This window comes from Podarcis vaucheri (genome assembly GCF_965113315.1).
Source record: "Podarcis vaucheri genome assembly, chromosome: 7".
Classification (NCBI taxonomy): Eukaryota; Metazoa; Chordata; class Lepidosauria; order Squamata; family Lacertidae; genus Podarcis; species Podarcis vaucheri.
Genome location: NC_138765.1, coordinates 12,491,677 through 12,509,635, shown reverse-complemented (window position 1 = coordinate 12,509,635; position 17,959 = coordinate 12,491,677). Strand labels below are relative to the sequence as shown.

The 17,959-nt window shown below is 48.4% G+C and overlaps 1 protein-coding gene across 11 annotated transcripts in view; it reads right to left on the bottom strand.

The window, feature by feature from the left end:
- ARHGEF1 (Rho guanine nucleotide exchange factor 1) overlaps positions 1–17,959 on the bottom strand; it is a 74,363-nt gene that overhangs the window by 34,470 nt on the left and 21,934 nt on the right. For 9 of the 11 annotated variants that reach the window (XM_082232630.1, XM_082232636.1, XM_082232637.1 and 6 more), the window contains exons 5-12: positions 17,502–17,603; positions 16,495–16,537; positions 9,498–9,603; positions 8,611–8,751; positions 4,881–4,910; positions 3,608–3,710; positions 2,019–2,112; positions 924–959 (exon numbers count right to left, since the gene is read on the bottom strand). In XM_082232630.1, coding sequence (XP_082088756.1) covers positions 924–959; positions 2,019–2,112; positions 3,608–3,710; positions 4,881–4,910; positions 8,611–8,751; positions 9,498–9,603; positions 16,495–16,537; positions 17,502–17,603 — 655 coding nt within the window. Of the gene's footprint in view, positions 1–923; positions 960–2,018; positions 2,113–3,607; positions 3,711–4,880; positions 4,911–5,803; positions 6,047–8,610; positions 8,752–9,497; positions 9,604–16,494; positions 16,538–17,501; positions 17,604–17,959 lie in introns of those variants that run through there. The other 2 variants (XM_082232639.1, XM_082232632.1) reach the window with 2 other exon arrangements.

The following is a 17,959-nucleotide window of genomic DNA, read 5'->3' as shown; positions in this document are numbered from 1 at the left end:
GGACCTCTGGAACGAATTAAGTACTTAACCCGAGGTACCACTGTATTTCTGGGTTAGCGGAGTCTGTAACCTGAAGCGTCTGTAACCTGAGGTACCACTGTACCATGATGGCTTGGGCTGATGGGGGATGGAATCCAGCCACTCCTCCTTCCCCAATAATTTAAGTGTCCATGACAAGGAAGAAGAAGAGTTTGGATTTGGTATCCCGCTTTATCACTACCCGAAGGAGTCTCAAAGCAGCTAACAATCTCCTTTCCCTTCCTCCCCCACAACAAACACTCTGTGAGGTGAGTGGGGCTGAGAGACTTCAGAGACGTGTGACTAGCCCTAGGTCACCCAGCAGCTGCATGTGGAGGAGCGGGGAAGCGAACCCGGTTCCCCAGATTACGAGACTACCGCTCTTAACCACTACACCACACTGGCTCTCTAGGAAAAGCTAATTGATTTTTTTTTTTGGGGGGGTGCATGTAAAATGTGTAAGGGCACTATTTTGTAAGTGCATAAGCCTTCAGAGAAGAGGGAGGAACCCAAGAGTCCTCTCCCGCTTAACTTGCCCAATTTTAAGCCAATACGGACACGGTTCCCACAGACAGACACACGGATGGAAACATAGCGAGCAGCCACAGCATGCCAAGGAAGTTGTCCGATAACGCTGATGAGCATGATGGGCTTATACAGGAATGTGTGTGATATGTTAGTAATATAGTATGATCAGGAGGGTGGGGCAGCGGGGAGGGGGGGAACGTTGTTATGTGAAAGGGGACGTCGTTATGTGAAACCATGAATACAAAAAGTTAGTGCCTGAGGTTACGAGGGAGTGCATTAGTTTAATGCGGACCCCTCCGCAAAGAGAGGGACAAGGTGACACATGGGGCGTCATGCGTTATTGGGGTGGGGGAGAAGAGGAGGAGGGGCGCTGGTACCTTCACCCTCTGGTTTGGGTTGTCTGTAATCAGAATCTACAAAAAATGCAGGGAAAAAAGAAGAGGAGGAGAAATGGAGGAGAGTAGGCAAAACAGGGCAGGGGAAGAGAGAGGTATAAAACCAAACCCCACCCAGGGACAACAGCGCCTGCCTGCGTTAAATAATAATAATAATCCTCCATTATTATTATTATTTATGGGCGAAGAGCATGCCAGACTCACCACTCAAGCTGGCCTGGCACATGCAAACTGGATAGTAGGAGGGAAAACCCCCACTATAAACTTATCTGTGAGGGGTCAACCCCTGATCTTCAGATTCTAAGATACAATTACAGTGGTGCCTCGCAAGACGAAAAGAATCCGTTCTGTGATTCTCTTCGTCTAGCGGTTTTTTTCGTCTTGCGAAGCAAGCCCATTGAAGAATTAGCAGATTAGCGCTATTAGAGGCTTTTAGTGGCTTATCTGCTGATCAGATCATCTGATAAGCGGATTAGCGCTATTAGCGGCTTATCTGCTGATCGGATCAGCTGATAAGCGGCTTAGCGGCTTAGTAAAAGGGGGGAGGGGAAAAAACCCAGCAGGAACTCGCAAGACATTGTCGTCTTGCGAAGCAAGCCCATAGGAGATTCGTTTTGCGAAGCACCTCCAAAACAGAAAACTCTTCCATCTAGCGAGTTTTCCGTCTTGCGAGGCATTCGTCTTGCGGGGCACCACTGTACTAGCTAGAGAACCTGCTCCAGAGAGGTCAGACCTAGGCATTTCCAGAGAAGGGATGTTGCTCAGTGGAAAACCATCTGCCCTGCGTGCAAGAAACCTGCCAGTTGGAGCAGGCTATACTGACCTAACTCAGAAGAGGGCAGCTTTTCTATGCAGACCCAACCCTCCCTTGCCCCTGTGATGCCCTATTGTTTCTAGGATGGGGGCAAGAGTGGACACACCCACTTGGGGGGCCTGCCTTCATTTCTTCTGAGAAGACCCTTGGCTCTTTTCCCTTCGCTTAAGGGTTTGTTTTTTGAATGACCAGGGAGGTTGTGGATTACTGAGCTGAGCAGCCTCCTAACCAGGGCTCGCTCCTGCCCACAAATGCATACTTACAGTGGGAGTCCCCCCGGTTCCAGCGGGCTGGGTCCAAAATGCTGAAGGTCTTCTTTGATCTGGGAGCTTCCTCAGGCTTCTTGGTCCCCGAAATCTGGGTGAGCAGGAAACAAGGAGGACGAGAAAGGAAGAACGAGTAAGAGCTGTGGCTCAATGGAAAATCATCTGTTTTGCATCTCCAAGTACTGTACTGGGAACTTCCCATGTCTTAAACTCTGCCAGTCAGTGTAAGCAATTTGGAGCTAGATGGTCCCAATGGTCTCACTTCTTCTTCTTCTTCTTCTTCTTCTTCTTCTTCTTCTTATTATTATTATTATTATTATTATTATTATTATTCATACCCCACCCATCTGTTCATTAAGAGCTGTTCGACAGTGGAATTTGCTGCCAAGGAGTGTGGTGGAGTCTCCTTCTTTGGAGGTCTTTAAGCAGAGGCTTGACAACCATATGTCAGGAGTGCTCTGATGGTGTTTCCTGCTTGGCAGGGGGTTGGACTCGATGGCCCTTGTGGTCTCTTCCAACTCTATGATTCTATGATCTGTCTGGATTTCCCCAGCCACTCTGGGTGGCTCCCAACAAAATATTAAAATAAGATAAAACATCAAACATTAAAAACTTCCCTAAACAGGGCTGCCTTCAGATGTCTTCTAAAAGTCAGATACAGTGGTACCTCGGGTTACAGACGCTTCAGGTTACAGACTTCGCTAACCCAGAAATAGTACCTCGGGTTAGGAACTTTGCTTCAGGATGAGAACAAAAATCGTGCTGCAGCAGCAAGAGGCCCCATTAGCTAAAATGGTACCTCAGGTTAAGAACAGTTTCAGGTTAAGAACGGACCTCCAGAACAAATTAAGTTCTTAACCCGAGGTACCACTGTAGTTGTTTATTTTCTTGACATCTGATGAGAGGGCATTCTACAGGGGGAGTGTCACTACCAAGAAGGCCCTCTGCCTGGTTCCCTGTAACCTCACTTCTCGCAGGGAGGGAACTGCCAGAAGGCCCTCGGAGCTGGACCTCAGTGTCCAGGCAGAACGATGGGGGTGGAGACGCTCCTTCAGATATACTGGACCGAGGCCGTTTAGGGCTTTAAAGGTCAGCACCAACACTTTGAATTGTGCTCGGAAACGTACTGGGGGCCAATGTAGGTCTTTCAGGACCAGTGTTATGTGGTCTCGGCGGCTACTCCTAGTCACCAGTCTAGCTGTCACATTCTAGATTAATTGTAGTTTCCAGGTCACCTTCAAAGGTAGGGATGAAGTAGCTTCCTAATCCCACCTCTGTCCAAATATGGACTCTCTGGGATGTGTTCTAGATTTATCCAGTTCTCACAAAGGTGAAGCTCTTTTGTTGAAAGGAAAGAGCTAGGACTTTACTAAACCAGTTTGTTCAAGTTCTCATCATTTGGGGGCAGGGGGGTAAGGGACAGGCACCCAGGTCCCAGATTATTATTCTTTATTACATTTATTCATTGCTTTCCACGAAAAGAGGTCGCTTGCAAACCCACAAAATGCAAAACAACCTTGGTAATCAATCTGAAGCAAATACACAGGGGGGAAATGGTGCCATTCTGGTTTCAGGCTTCTCCATACCTTCTTGCGGAAGAAGTTGGCTTTCGACTTTTTGTTATCGGCCGCTTTCGTCTTAACCCCCAGGGACTTCATATATGTCACAACGGCAGCAAAAATGGCAGAACTAAGGGACCAGAGGAGAGATAAGGGGAAATGAAAAGTTGTTGAGTGGTTGCAGACAGCAACGGGAGACATACAACTTGGGGAAGGCAGAACTGAGCAGACTGGTCTGTTTTCAGTTTTGGTATTATCTAGTCAATTCTCTGGCGACATCAACCGGAACATTTATATGATGCCCTCTGATGGCACAAGTCAAGGTCACCAGCAATTGAATTGTCCTTCACTTCTGTGCCATGCTCTTCTCGTGTTGTTATGGTATGCGTATATAGGAGGAAAGCCTATTTTGGTGCAACATTCCCATATATGCACGCTCCTTAAGCAGTATTCCAAATTCTCTACGAAGTGCTTATTTACACACACACACACATGCACACAGGGTATGATTCATTGGTACAGATCCAAAATTGCCTGTGCCTGTTGTGGGGGCGAGGGGGGCGGGCAGAGGACACTAAGCAGCTGCAATGGGCCTTCATAAATGACACTTGCCCACACCGTCCATTAAAGCATGCTTACAGCTCATGGCTCTGCCCCGCCCCTCCAGCAAAGAACCCTGGGAGTTGTAGTTTACACAGAGCTAATGATTCCCAGCACCCTTAGCAAAAGACTGTTCCCAAGATTCTAGGGGGAAAGCCCTGGGATTTAAATGTATGGCATGGATTTGGTCCAAGATGCAGGCATGCAGCAGAAGGGACAGCAAGGGGCCCTTAGATCCAATAGAAATGCATAAACTCTTGCCTGCGACAAAACCTCAGGTTAAAAGCTCTCTGGCGCTTCCAGGTAACAAGCAAGCAGGGCTGAAAAGGACCGCTTGCTCCAGAGCTTGGAGACTGGCTACCAGTTTTTGCAGACAGGGTTGGTTTTGGTGGGCAAGTGGCCTGACTCTGGGATATGCCAGCTTCTTCTGCCTTCTCAGGCGGGCTGCTGCCTTTAGTCACTGTCAAAAGCTCAAAGGTTCAAGGGACGGCCTACCTTCCACCCTCGCCTACACACACACACACACACAACCACACACAACTTCCTGAGCAGCGGTGGAGCTAAATTTGCTGCAGGTCGCATCTGGCAGTACGTGTGTCATGGAACTCTGCAGGGGCTGCACTGTGGAAATAAAACCATTGAAACCCCCCCCCTACACACAGCCAAAACAATTGTCTCCACAGCCCTGCCTGTTATGTACCTTTTCTCCTCGTCGACAGAAATGGTGGGGCTGGAATCGACAATGAAAAAGGAGGAGAAAGAGAAATTATTATTAACTTCATTTCTATACTGCTTTATATTTTTAAGAAAAATCTCAAAGCGGTTTACAGCATGTTGAAACATCAGTTAAACAACCCAGAACCCAACATTTCTGAAGGAAATCAAATATAGAGTATACAGCCAAAGCTGTAATTAACAGGAAACTAAAATATTCAAAATAAAACATTACAAAGGAGGTCAACTACAGAATACATATTTAACACAAAGTTAACAAAAAGCCACCCTTAAACATTTCAAAAAACAATCAAACCATTGCTAAGTGAAGCCAAATAGAAAATGCACATTTAAAAGAGCATAACTAACAAGAGAGCAAAATAAAATTTTATCGTAACAGAGATTGGTTTGTGAAATCCACATTTGTTCACCTACTCAATCTGTGCCCCCTTTGCTTCTGCCAAGCAGCTCAGGGTGGGCACTCTCCCAGTTTACCCACATCCAAAGCAACCCCGAGGGACCCTGTATGGTAGCAAGGTCTGGTCAAGCCTCGTAAGGATTTGAACACAGGTCTCCCTGATCCCGGTCCGACATGCTGGCCGCTTTGACTCTCAATAACTGAAGGGAAGAAGCAGGCACAGACGGATAGCTTGGACGGCTCAGTTGGTTACAGCGTGGTGCTGATAACATCAAGGTTGCAGGTTTGATCCCCGTACGGGACAGCTGCATTTTCCTGCATTTCAGAGGATTGGAATAGATGATCCTCAGGGTCCCTTTCCAACTCTTATGATTCTATATCTATGCCAAATCCCTAAAGCAGGGGCTGCACCCCCAGACTCACAGCACCAACCCCAGCGGTAGCTGCATCTCAGGAGCAAACTCCCTGACTCCTTGCAGGTTTAAACTCACCCGTACAACAGCCCCATATTTGCGCGGTGAGAGGATAAAAGTTGAAAGGCATATACGCATGTTCTGAGATGCGGGGGGCTCTCGAGAGGTGCTCACAGCTGGAACGGAGCTGCTGGGTCGAGTCGGGTGCAAGGACTGAGATGGGGACAGGGGGGCTGCGAGGGGAGTTTATACACCCTGCCTGGATGATGCAACAGGAGGCAATATCCCGGCCTGGGCGGGGGACGTCTCCCTCTCTCTTTCTTCCCCTGCTTGACAGATGGTTTCTATTATCTGGAAGGAACTTGGCAGCGAAGGGGTGGCGGCCGAGGGAGGCCGTAATCAGCACGCCTCGGCCACATCCTCAGGGATGAGACATCAGAGGCCAGTTCCTGGCGCTGCGCCCAGAGCAAACGGCACCAGAAGCTCAGTTCCTGGGAAAAAGAGGCAAGGTCTGCGCGACAGAGACGCCAGTCTGGGTGAATCCTTTTTCCCTGGGAGAAGTGGGAAGTGCGGATGGGACCAGCACAGCCTGGGGAGGAGGGGTTGCTTAAAATTAATAACAACCTGAGTAGGTCCACTAAGCCTAAATAAGAAGTAGGGGGTTTTAAGAAGCTGCAGAGTCCATTTTGTTTTGCTAACCAGGCATTTAAAAAAAGGGGGGGCAGGGAAGATATTGGTATGAAAAAAGTAAATATATATATATATATATATATATATATATATATATATATATGCAGGTTTTGGTGTCTTCGGGTGTCTTCCCGTGTAAGAGTCGGGGTGTCTGGGCGACGTTTCGACGAGGTCTCACTCGTCATCTTCAGGCTGGTGCTTTCGGCTTCTTGTTACTGGAACAGAGCAGAATCTGGTGTTTGAGTTCCTATAAATACTGTTGAGGGGTGTGGTGTATAGCCTCCAACGTTCTGGGCAGAGAGGAAGTTCCTAGATTAGTGTGCCTTTTCTTCTTTTGTTCCTTAATTACTTGAGGGATATCTTGAGTGATTTCATGAGTGATATTCTGAATACCACTGGGTGGGTCATTAAGTGTAGATTAGTTGCTAAAGCTTTCGTGTCTTGACCTCTTGAGCTTGTGAAGAGTTTTTCTGAGAAGATGGCTGTGCTGCATTTAGTTGTGCTCTGGCTTGGCTTCGTGTATAGGGGCGAGCTGTGATTTTGTGCCTTGTGCCAGCCAGATCTGTGTAGGGATTGCAGGGGGGTGCAGCATTCGGAGGTGCCACTATAGTTTGGCTACTGGATGGAGTCTGTAATATGTCTGTGGAGAGGGTCTGGGTTTGGGTCTGGTGTGGTTGATTGGTGACGGCGTTCTGTGTGCCTCTGGTTCTGGTGTCGGTTTTTGTGGGGAGGGCTAATTTCCAGATGTCTGGTAGGCGGGACGTGTCGTCACGCTTGTTCATGTTGTGAGGGTGTTTCTCTATCTCGATGGCTTCCATGATTATTCTCTTGTGGTGATGTTCCATGTTAAAGAGCAATTTGGAATCTGCAAAATTAATTTCGTGTCCTGTTTCTTTCATGTGTTGGAAAAGAGAGGAAGTTTTTTCTTCTTTTTTGACGGCATTCTTGTGTTCTGCGATACGTGCATTTATTCGTCTGTTTGTTTGTCCAATGTACGTGGCTGGGCAGACTTTGCAGGGTATTTCATAGACCCCTTGGTTTTCCAGCTGGATTTTGTCTTTTGGGTTTCTGAGGATATTGGCTATTTTTTGGTTGGTGCAGACGACACGTCCCGCCTACCAGACATCTGGAAATTAGCCCTCCCCACAAAAACCGACACCAGAACCAGAGGCACACAGAACGCCGTCACCAATCAACCACACCAGACCCAAACCCAGACCCTCTCCACAGACATATTACAGACTCCATCCAGTAGCCAAACTATAGTGGCACCTCCGAATGCTGCACCCCCCTGCAATCCCTACACAGATCTGGCTGGCACAAGGCACAAAATCACAGCTCGCCCCTATACACGAAGCCAAGCCAGAGCACAACTAAATGCAGCACAGCCATCTTCTCAGAAAAACTCTTCACAAGCTCAAGAGGTCAAGACACGAAAGCTTTAGCAACTAATCTACACTTAATGACCCACCCAGTGGTATTCAGAATATCACTCATGAAATCACTCAAGATATCCCTCAAGTAATTAAGGAACAAAAGAAGAAAAGGCACACTAATCTAGGAACTTCCTCTCTGCCCAGAACGTTGGAGGCTATACACCACACCCCTCAACAGTATTTATAGGAACTCAAACACCAGATTCTGCTCTGTTCCAGTAACAAGAAGCCGAAAGCACCAGCCTGAAGATGACGAGTGAGACCTCGTCGAAACGTCGCCCAGACACCCCGACTCTTACACGGGAAGACACCCGAAGACACCAAAACCTGCATTCCTGTACCCGTGAAAATCTACGAAAGCAAAAAAATATATATATATATTTCCCCCCCCCCACCAATATATTCCCTGGCCTTTAAAAAAAAGAAGATTGTGAATGTTGTTTTTTCTTTTTATCATTTTTTGCTGTTTTAAAATTTTTCTTTTTTCCCTTTTTTGGTATTTAAATCTGAAAAACTTACCTTCGTTGTATGTTTGTATCTTTGTATTTCAAACCAATAAAGATTTAATAATAAAATAAAATAAAGATTGTAGAGCTTGAGACTCTTAATCTCAGGGTGGTGGGTTTGAGCCCCATGTTGGGTGAAAGACCCCTGCGTTGCAGGGGGTTGGACTAGATGACCCTTGGGGTTCCCCTGCAATTCTATGTCAAGGAAGGCTCACGGATGAGGCGCTGGGTGAACAGAGAGACATTCACTCACTGCATCTCCTCCAGCTTCACCATCAGCAGCTCGGCCAGCTGCTTCTCCTTGGCCTCGCGGATGCCTTTGTCCTTTGTCCGATAGCCTTCCAACTCAAAGAGCTCGGACTCCCCCGGGGTCATCCCCATCTTCCTCTTTTCCCTGCCGGAAACAAAGAAGTGAGGGCTCTTTTGTGCTGCAAATGCATTGCCCTGAGCCAAAACAGCTCAGGGAGAAAGCTGCCTCTGCTCCCCAACCCCAGGGAACTAGGATAGCTCAGTCAGTAGGTCTTGAGGCTCTTAATCTCAAGGTTGTGGGTTCGAGTCCCATGTTGGGGCAAAGGATTCTTGCACTGAAGGGGGTTGGACTAGATGACTCTCGTGGTCCCTTCCAACTCTACAAGCCGATGGTTCTATTGGAAAGAGCTGTAGCTCACCGGTAGAGCATGTGCATTGCATAGGGACGGCTCTAGGTTCAATTTCCAGCACCCCCAAACAGGACTGGAAAGGCCCTTTGCCCGACACCCTGGAGAGCTGCTGCCAGACAGTGCCGACAATACTGAACCAGACACACCAATCGTCTGAATCAGCTTTCTAGTTCTGGGGAAGGGCTGCAGCTGAGCAGAAGGGCATCTGTTCTGCACACAGAATATCCTTGGATCAAACCTCTGCATCTTCAGGTAGGCTGGGAATAAACCCCTGCTGGAAACTTTGCACAGCTGCTGCTGCTGCTGCTGCCAATCAGTGTAGGCGATACTGGGTGGGCCAATGGGCCCTACAGACCCTCTCAGGGGTCTAGATTGCCAGAGGGTCGGCACTCTGGTTAGTTTCACCACCCTCAGAGGATGCCCAGCCCTCCACGATCCTCTCTGCCACAACCTCCATGCCCGACGGCTGCAGCGTCTGTACCTGAAGTCCTCCAGCTGCCGAGCAATCTCCTGTTCTTGGAAAGCCTGGATGTCCTGCAAGTGTTTTCGCTGCTGGTCATCGGGCAGAAGCTCAGGTCGGTTACGATCTGCGGTAAGGAGAGAGGAGGGCCCCAAAATGTTAGGCATGCTGCAAAACTGGTTGCGTGGGGTACTGAGAGGCTCAAAGGACAAGTATGGAGCCCCATTGCCAAGGTATCGTTTTTAAGGCAAGGGAATTCTCCCAAAACCTCAAGACAGTTTTGTACCGCCCCAATATACCTTCTCGCCAGCAAATGCTCAGAAGCATTCAAGTTTCCCTCCTACAGGGAAACAGGAACTGCAATATCCCTTGCACGGCAGAACTTCTGCAGTAAGATGGACAACTGAATTTGCATACTGCAATCTGCATATTTCTGTGCAAAGTTTTTAAAAAGTAATTTGGAGGTTGCTTTTTTTTTTTACTAATTGGAAACATGTTAAGAAGCTGCTGGGCAAGAAGAGAATCTGAAGAGGAAGAAGTTTGCCCTCTTTGTTATCATTCAGTAATAATTCACATACATTATCTCAGTCACCCTAGCAAAAATCCCGTAAGGTACATCGGTATTCCTTCTCCCAGCTTGCAGATCTGGGGTGCGCTACAATTTCATGTTGCCTAAATGAGTGTGCAACAGAGATAGGATTGAGATCTGGAACCTCCTGACTCACGGCACACAGCCATTGCACGACTTCAGCTCATCGGGCCAACTGAATCTTCATGCCACATTCAGAGCGCAATGCATGTATTAGTACGAACTCAAAAGAATGCGGATGTTTTTGTTGCTTTTCAGAAACATGACAGAGGTGGAAGGATGGACTCCTCCAAATGGATGGCCTAGGAGTGTGCTTGCTGTAAGAGGTCATGAGAACTGGAATCCTGAGAATTCTGGCAGGTTCAACTCTCAGATCTCCAGCCCTCGACATACGACAAGGATGCAACTCTGCAAACTTTAAGCATTCCACCCCCCACTTCCCCTGACAGCACCATGACGAAGATCTATGGCCGCTGCTGGTGGCAACAATGCCATATTTGTCCCTGCTACAAGGGTGTCCTAGAAACTTTCCCAAGTCCACGTCGCTTCCTTTCACGGTCCACATCCTTAAAGTCCAGAGGGGTATTCTTGCTGCTATATTTGCACAAGAGCAATTAAAAAAAATAAAAAATAAACAAATCCTCAAACCGAAGTAGAAACAACCGCAGAGACTCGGAAAATAAGCCCTTCAAAGCTCTCCCAGCTGTCCTGGCAGCCGGCCTGCGGAATAAACAAAAAGCGATCGGCCTGCAGGACAGACTGGAGAACTGCCCTGGGATTCGGAGATCGCTCCAAAGGGGAGGCATCTCCTCTGTGATTTTGTGCAAACATAGCATCGTCAAGGCAAATCGCTTGCAGCTGTTTGGATGCCACTGTCTCTGGCTTGCTGCCAACATGGAAGCTGCCTCTGGAGCAGAGCGAGCTGTCCTAGGACAGTAATGCAGCCATCTCTGGGGTGGAGCAGCTGTTTGTTTATTTGTGGCCCCCTTTCAATGAGGGGAGGAGAAGAGTGTCACCTCTGCTCCTGTGCAGCTGTGCTCTCATGACGCAAGGGCCTGTTTGCTTTCAGGAGTCCCTGGGTATATCTAATAAAAATGCTGTGGGATTAGAAAGTGTGGGGGAAACAAAGATTCAGAGCCTGAGATTTGGAGATCTACAATGACAATTGGAGGGGTCTATACAAGAGACGCAGGTGGCGCTGTGGGTTAAATCACAGAGCCTAGGACTTGACGATCAGAAGGTCGGCGGTTCGAATCCCCGCCACGGGGTGAGCTCCCATTGCTCGGTCCCTGCTTCTGCCCTCCTAGCAGTTCAAAAGCACGTCAAAGTGCAAGTAGATAAATAGGTACCGCTCCGGCGGGAATGTAAATGGCATTTCCGTGCACTGCTCTGGTTCACCAGAAGTAGCTTAGTCAGGCTGGCCACATGACCCGGAAGCTGTACACCGGCTCCTTTGGCCAATAAAGCGAGATGAGCGCCACAACCCCAGAGTCGGCCACGACTGGACCTAATGGTCAGGGGTCCCTTTACCTTTATACAAGGAGAGGTGAATTAACCATCTGCAAAAACTTGAGGCTGATTAAGTGGCAGCAGGGGGAATGGGGCTGCCAGCAGCATGAACACTCATAATCCCCTAAAAATCATTAAGTTGGGGATCATGGAAGGGGCTAGCCCCTCTGGCAGCATGTGGGCTTCATGTAAAGGTAAAGGACCCCTGGACGGTTAAGTCCATTCAAAGGCGACTATGGGGTTGCGGCGCTCATCTCGCTTTCAGGCCGAGGGAGCTGGTGTTGGTCCACAGACAGCTTTCCAGATCATGTGGCCAGCATGACTAAACCACTTCTGGCGCAACAGAACACCGTGAGCGCACGGAAACTAGAGTGCACGGAAATCCTGTTTACCTTCCCACCGCAGCGGTACCTATTTATCTACTTGCACTGGCGTGCTTTCGAATTGCTAGGTTGGCAGGAGCAGGGACTGAACAACGGGAGCTCACCCCGTCACGGGGATTCAAACCACCAACCTTCTGATCGGCAAGCCCAAGAGGCTCAGTGGTTTAGACCACAGTGCCACCCGCGTCCCTGTAGGGCTTCATGTACCTAGCACATCTATGATTGCACACAATTACAATCACTTCCCCTCCCTCTACTTTATACACTATATAAAAAAAGGTTTCTAGTCCTTTTGACTGTGGAGATAAATATCGATATCTGTGAGCACTGTTGGGTGAAATCTCAGAAATATGGGGGAACTGGGTGGCTGAATTGGATTCTCAGACATTGCAAATGGGGCCACTGATCTTGGGACCTGGGTTACACAAGGAATAATGTATTCTTCTGTTTTAAGAACAAAGTATAGAGATCTCTCCCACATGTTTAAAATATTTTTTTGAAAGTCAGTCTTTTTTGAAAAAAAGAAAACAAAACAAAAAACCTCTTTATTGCCCCTTGCCTTGTTGCATTTTGTCACGTTTATTTTCTGGCTTCAAGTTGTATTTTTTTTTTTTACTGTTGCTTGGTTTCGTTCACACTTTTGCAAGCCAGCCTAGACTCTTTCAATGAGGGGGTGGTTCAGATATAATTCTCATATATTGTCCATAAAAAGACACTATCTCTGGTGATGATGATGATACCTTTCCCCGCAGCCATTTCTAAGGCCACATTCACGCAGCACATTTAAAGAGCCACAACATCCTTTTTAAACCAGGCATACACAAACTTGGCCCTCAAATTGTTTTGAGACTACAATTCCCATCATCCCTGACCACTGGTCCTGCTGGCTAGGGATGATGGGAGTTGTAGTTCCAAAACATCTGGAGGGCCGAGTTTGCCTATGCCTGCTTTAAACAGTCATGGCTCCGTCCCGCCCCCCCGCCCCCGAATCCTGGGAGCTGTAGTTTGTTAAGGGCGCTGAGAGGAAACACCCTCCCACAATCCCCTTCTCAAAGCTACTTTCCAGAAGGGATTAACAACCAATCCCTTGTCACAAGGAACTCTGAGAAGGGTAGCTTTGAAATATCTGCTTCAAACGAATGGCGTGAATGCGGTCCAAATCGAAAGGTTCGCCTGCGTTTGCACCCCTGCCTTCTCTCTGTGCAATATATATAAAAACACATTTGCTCACTTATTCACAGGAAGCAGAGACAGGGGGTGGCCCTGCGCTCTCCCCTGACCCTCTTTCAGTGTTCTAGGGGTGAGTGAATGGTGCTTCTCCCCCATCTCTTCATTCCTCTCGCATACACCCCCCCAGTGCAAAAGTCCTGTTTCCTAGAAGCTCCTCCCCCTCTCTCACACACCCACACACCCTGCCTGCAGAGATCTTCCCAAATGCTTAACCACCATGTGGCACCACAGTCGTGTGGCACCGCGGCACATTTTTCATATCAGAAATTCCATTCTGAGGCCGGGCGCTCTCCAGAGTGTGTGGCAGTCAGCTGCAATTGGCAGGCAAGCCCACTAGATGGTGCCACGATGCCGCAGGACCCGTCGCCTGGCTGCACTCAGATTTCTAACCCAACCCCCCCCAACCCCCAGCGTGGCAGAAGAAAAGGGCAGGGCCAGTCCGTGGCTCCAGATGAGCTCATCAATTGGCCGGGGCAGCGGGGGAGAGCAGTAGCCTTCCCTGCCTCACTCCCCACCCCCCCAAGCCCTCCAACTTCCTGTCTTTCACAGAGTTTCACAGAGTTTCACCAACTGGGTGGGGCTCCCCGACAGCTGCGATCTAGAAAGCCAGGAGGGGGAGCAAGCCGCAGAGAGTGCTGGGGGGGGGCGGCGGAGGCAGGGAGGAGGGAGAACAGTTTAGGGGCTGCAACTCGGAGGGAGGGGCGGAGGCGACAATATCTGGAAAGGGAGCAGAACGGGACCAGGAACCAGGCAAGCAGTCTTGCTGCTCCACCGGAGACCCAACGCAGTTCTACATTATGTCACAAGTTTTCGTGAAGTGCAGCAACAAGTGTTAAGTCAACTCCCGGCTCCTCTTTGCCGTGAGCTTAAAACGTAATTTTGCAACACGTCTGCTGTGTGGCAATCAGTAACGCCAGCTGCAGATCGGGCAGAGGGATTTCAATTCAGCCCTGCAGCTCCTTTCCCTAAGTATTTCCTGCGTTTGTTATGTTTATATACAGTGGTACCTCGGGTTACATACGCTTCAGGTTACACACTCCACTAAGCCAGAAATAGTGCTTCAGATTAAGAACTTTGCTTCAGGATAATAACAGAAATTGGGCTCCGGCGGCGTGGCGGCAGCAGGACGCCCCATTAGCTAAATGGTGCTTCAGGTTAAGAACAGTTTCAGGTTAAGTATGGAGCTCCGGAACGAATTAAGTACTTAACCCGAGGTACCACTGTACAGTCATACCTCGGGTTGAAGTTGCTTCAGGTTGAGCACTTTCGGGTTACGCTCCGCAGCGACCCCGAAGTAACAGAACGCGTTACTTCCGGGTTTTGCTGCTCGCGCATGCGCAGATGGTCAAAATGACGTCGCGCGCATGCGCAGAAGCGGCAAATCGTGACACGCAGACACTTGTTGCGTTCACTTCTGGATGCGAGCGGAGCTCCGGAACGGATTCCGTTCGTATCCAGAGGTACCACTGTACTGCCTTTCCATTCAAGGGGCTCAAGGCAGGGAGCGTGGTTCTCCCCACCTTGCTTTTTATCTTCACAACAACCCTGAAAGGGAGATTAGGCTGAGTAGCAAGTGACTGGCCCCAGGTCATCTAGTAGGCTTCATGGCTGGGTAGGGGGATTTGAACTGTGGTCTCGCAGCTCGACACTCTAACCATTAGACCACTAACTGCAAGGAGCGGAGGGTGGGATGGGGTGGGGAACAGCCCACAGGCTTTAGGAGCTACTGTGCCATAAAAGCCTCTTCAGTTTGGGACTGGGAGGGGCAATCCTTGCCCAAGGCAGCTGATGAAACTCACTTGCCGTGCCTCCAACCAACTTGCAAAATTTTCTGCCTTCTGTGAAACTTCCCCTCTGGCTCCAATTACCTGGTCCTGCAGCAATTCCACATACTTTGCACTTCATATGAAAATGCTTCGCATACAAACAAAAACTGAATCCTGCATAAACGAAGCAACCTTGCATAATTTTATTCCTGCCCTTGCCAGGCAGGGAGCAGAGTCCTCAGCTATTGAGAGCACCTTCTGGTAAGCCTGTCCAATGAAAATCCTGGTAAGTCATGGTAAAAAAACCCCACCCCACACACACCTGGCTTCCCCTATTGCTCCAGAGTTGGCACCACGCAATGCCCACACACTTTGCACATCCACAAGGGCTACTAACTTGACTTTTAGCCGGCAGAACAAAAAATGCCAGTGTTTTCAGGATGCTGGACTTTGCTACCAGTGGCAAAATTCCATTGCTCTCCTGCAATTACGTCAAACTGCACATGACCCATAACCCATCTCTGCCAAGCTAAGCAGTTGGCTCCTTACCTCTCTCGCCCTGACCTAGCCACTGTGATCCACGCGACGGTCACCTCCAGACTAGATTATTGTAACTCACTCTACGTGGGGCTGCCCTTGAGACTGACCCAGAAACTCCAGCAGGTGCAGAATGCCGCGGCGAGACTCCTTACGGGGTCTTCGCTGCGAGATCACATTCACCCAGTGCTATACCAGCTGCACTGGCTCCCGGTGGAGTACAGGATCAGGTTTAAGGTGCTGGTTTTAACCTTTAAAACCCTATACGGCCTAGGACCCTCGTACCTACAGGACCGCCTCTCCTGGTATGTCCCACAGAGAAACTTACGGTCTTCAAATAAAAACATCTTGAAGGTCCCAGGCCAGAGAAGTTCGGCTGGCCTCAACTAGAGTCAGGGCTTTTCGGCCGTGGCTCCGATCTGGTGGAACGCTCTGTCACAAGAGACCAGGGCCCTGCGGGACTTGACATCTTTCCGCAGGGCCTGCAAGACAGAGCTGTTCCACCAGGCCTTTGGCCAGGGCACAGCCTGACTCCCTCCTTCAGCAATCTTCGCGGAGCTCTGGCCCAATGGTTGCCAGTGGCTTGAATTAATTGATTTTATAATGAATGATTTTAGAGTGTTGTTTGTGCTGTACTTTTGTACAGCTTTATTGTTGTTAGCCGCCCTGAGCCCGGCTTCGGCTGGGGAGGGCGGGATATAAATAAATTATTATTATTATTATTATTATTATTATTATTATTATTATTATTATTATTAACTGTATTTGCTTCTCTCGCCACAGTCTGCCAAGGCTTTTGTAAAAGGATCTGTGGCGTTTCTGAAGGCATGTAAATTATTATGCAAAAAAATAATAATTTGCAAATAATAATAATACCACCAGAGGGTTGACTTTGCATAAAACGCATTCTTTCTGCAAAATTCCTCAGTGCAAAAGAGATGAAAGCTCTGTTTTCCTACTGCATACTCACGCACAAAAAGCACATCATTCGCTTTGGGTCTTACCCAGCTCAAACTGTACGGAGGATGGAACAGGGACCCTCAGCAGCTGCCGAAAAGATAAGGGATAATGATTAGAACAAGCACCCCCTTATTCTGCCACTTGTTGTGGACCAAGCTGAAGCTGAATTGTGGTAAAAGTGGATCCCCGACATCATTAAGGCAGCATGTGAGATGCCCCAAACCCTTGAACGGGCCTGTGAGGGAATCGCCTGACAGCTACTAAACCACTCGAGTTGTAGAAGGAGTGGAATAACTGAGGGAGCTTCAGAACTTGGGTTTCGAATCTTGGTTATGAGAGAACGCTGGTTAAAGCCAGCTGGAAAAAGTGGTGCCGGAGGAGAGGAAGGGAGTGTCTCAAGGCTCTCCACTTTCTATCATATTTTCTGCTTTTAAAACTGCTGCTAGTTTGTTTTCAACTGCTGTTTGTCTCTGCAATGTACTTCCATATGGTGCCCATCTTATGTATGATGCCTCATGTACTTTTGTGGACAGAGAGGGTGGTAAGTCAACATACATTTAAAGCGCTATGATACCACTTCAAACACGGCTTCTCCCCCAAATGACCTTGGGAACTGCAGTTTTTTTTAAAAAGGTGCCAGGAGGCCCCATATTTCCCCTTACAGAGCTACAATTCCCGGAGCTGCTGAAGAGGCATTGACTGTTAAACCACTTTGGGAACTGTAGCTCTGTTGAGGGGAATAAAGGAGGTGGGGAGGTGTCTCCTGACAACTCTTGGCTCCCATAACAGACTACAACTCCCAGGATGCTTTGCGGGGAGGCAAGTCAGAATTTTTTTATTTTTATCACAGCTCTTTAAACCTATGGTGTGAATGCGGCCTTTATGTTTTACTCAGAGGAGACACTTTGAAATTAATAAATGGGACAAAGTAAGGTCCAGTAATTTCCATAGGTCTACTCTGAGTAAAATTATCAGAACACCACCCGTAGGGTATAGATTCATAAAGATCACCATCATCACCGTGAAGCGCTTTCCCACAGAGTTCGCTTACCCCGGCTTTGTCTAGGAACGTGTGACAGAATTCCACAAACTGCTTCTTCGCCTCCTTGGCTCCGAGGCGGTTCAGTATGAGGTCCACGTGAAGGTAACAGAGCTGAAAGGAAGGAAGGCAGTTAGGAAAGAAGCACCTGGCAGCCGGCCGAGGAAAGGCGGGGCCGGATTCCTTCTCACCTGGCCCCCCTGTGCCAATTCAAGATGGCGACTCCCCAAAACTCCCAGATGATTGATGGGTATGTGTGTTTTCATGAACTGAACAGAGTGAAAGATTATGCGTCATTGAGAGAAGGTGTGTGTGTGAGAGAGAGAGAGAGAGAACTTAATAGCTTATTTTTAGTTGCTGTCTTGTTTAATATCGTTCTATAGATTATAAATGCCCCATTGATTTGGTAATCATATAATACGACTTACGCCGTAATTGCGAGCGTTAGCTTATTTCTTAGTTGCTGGTTT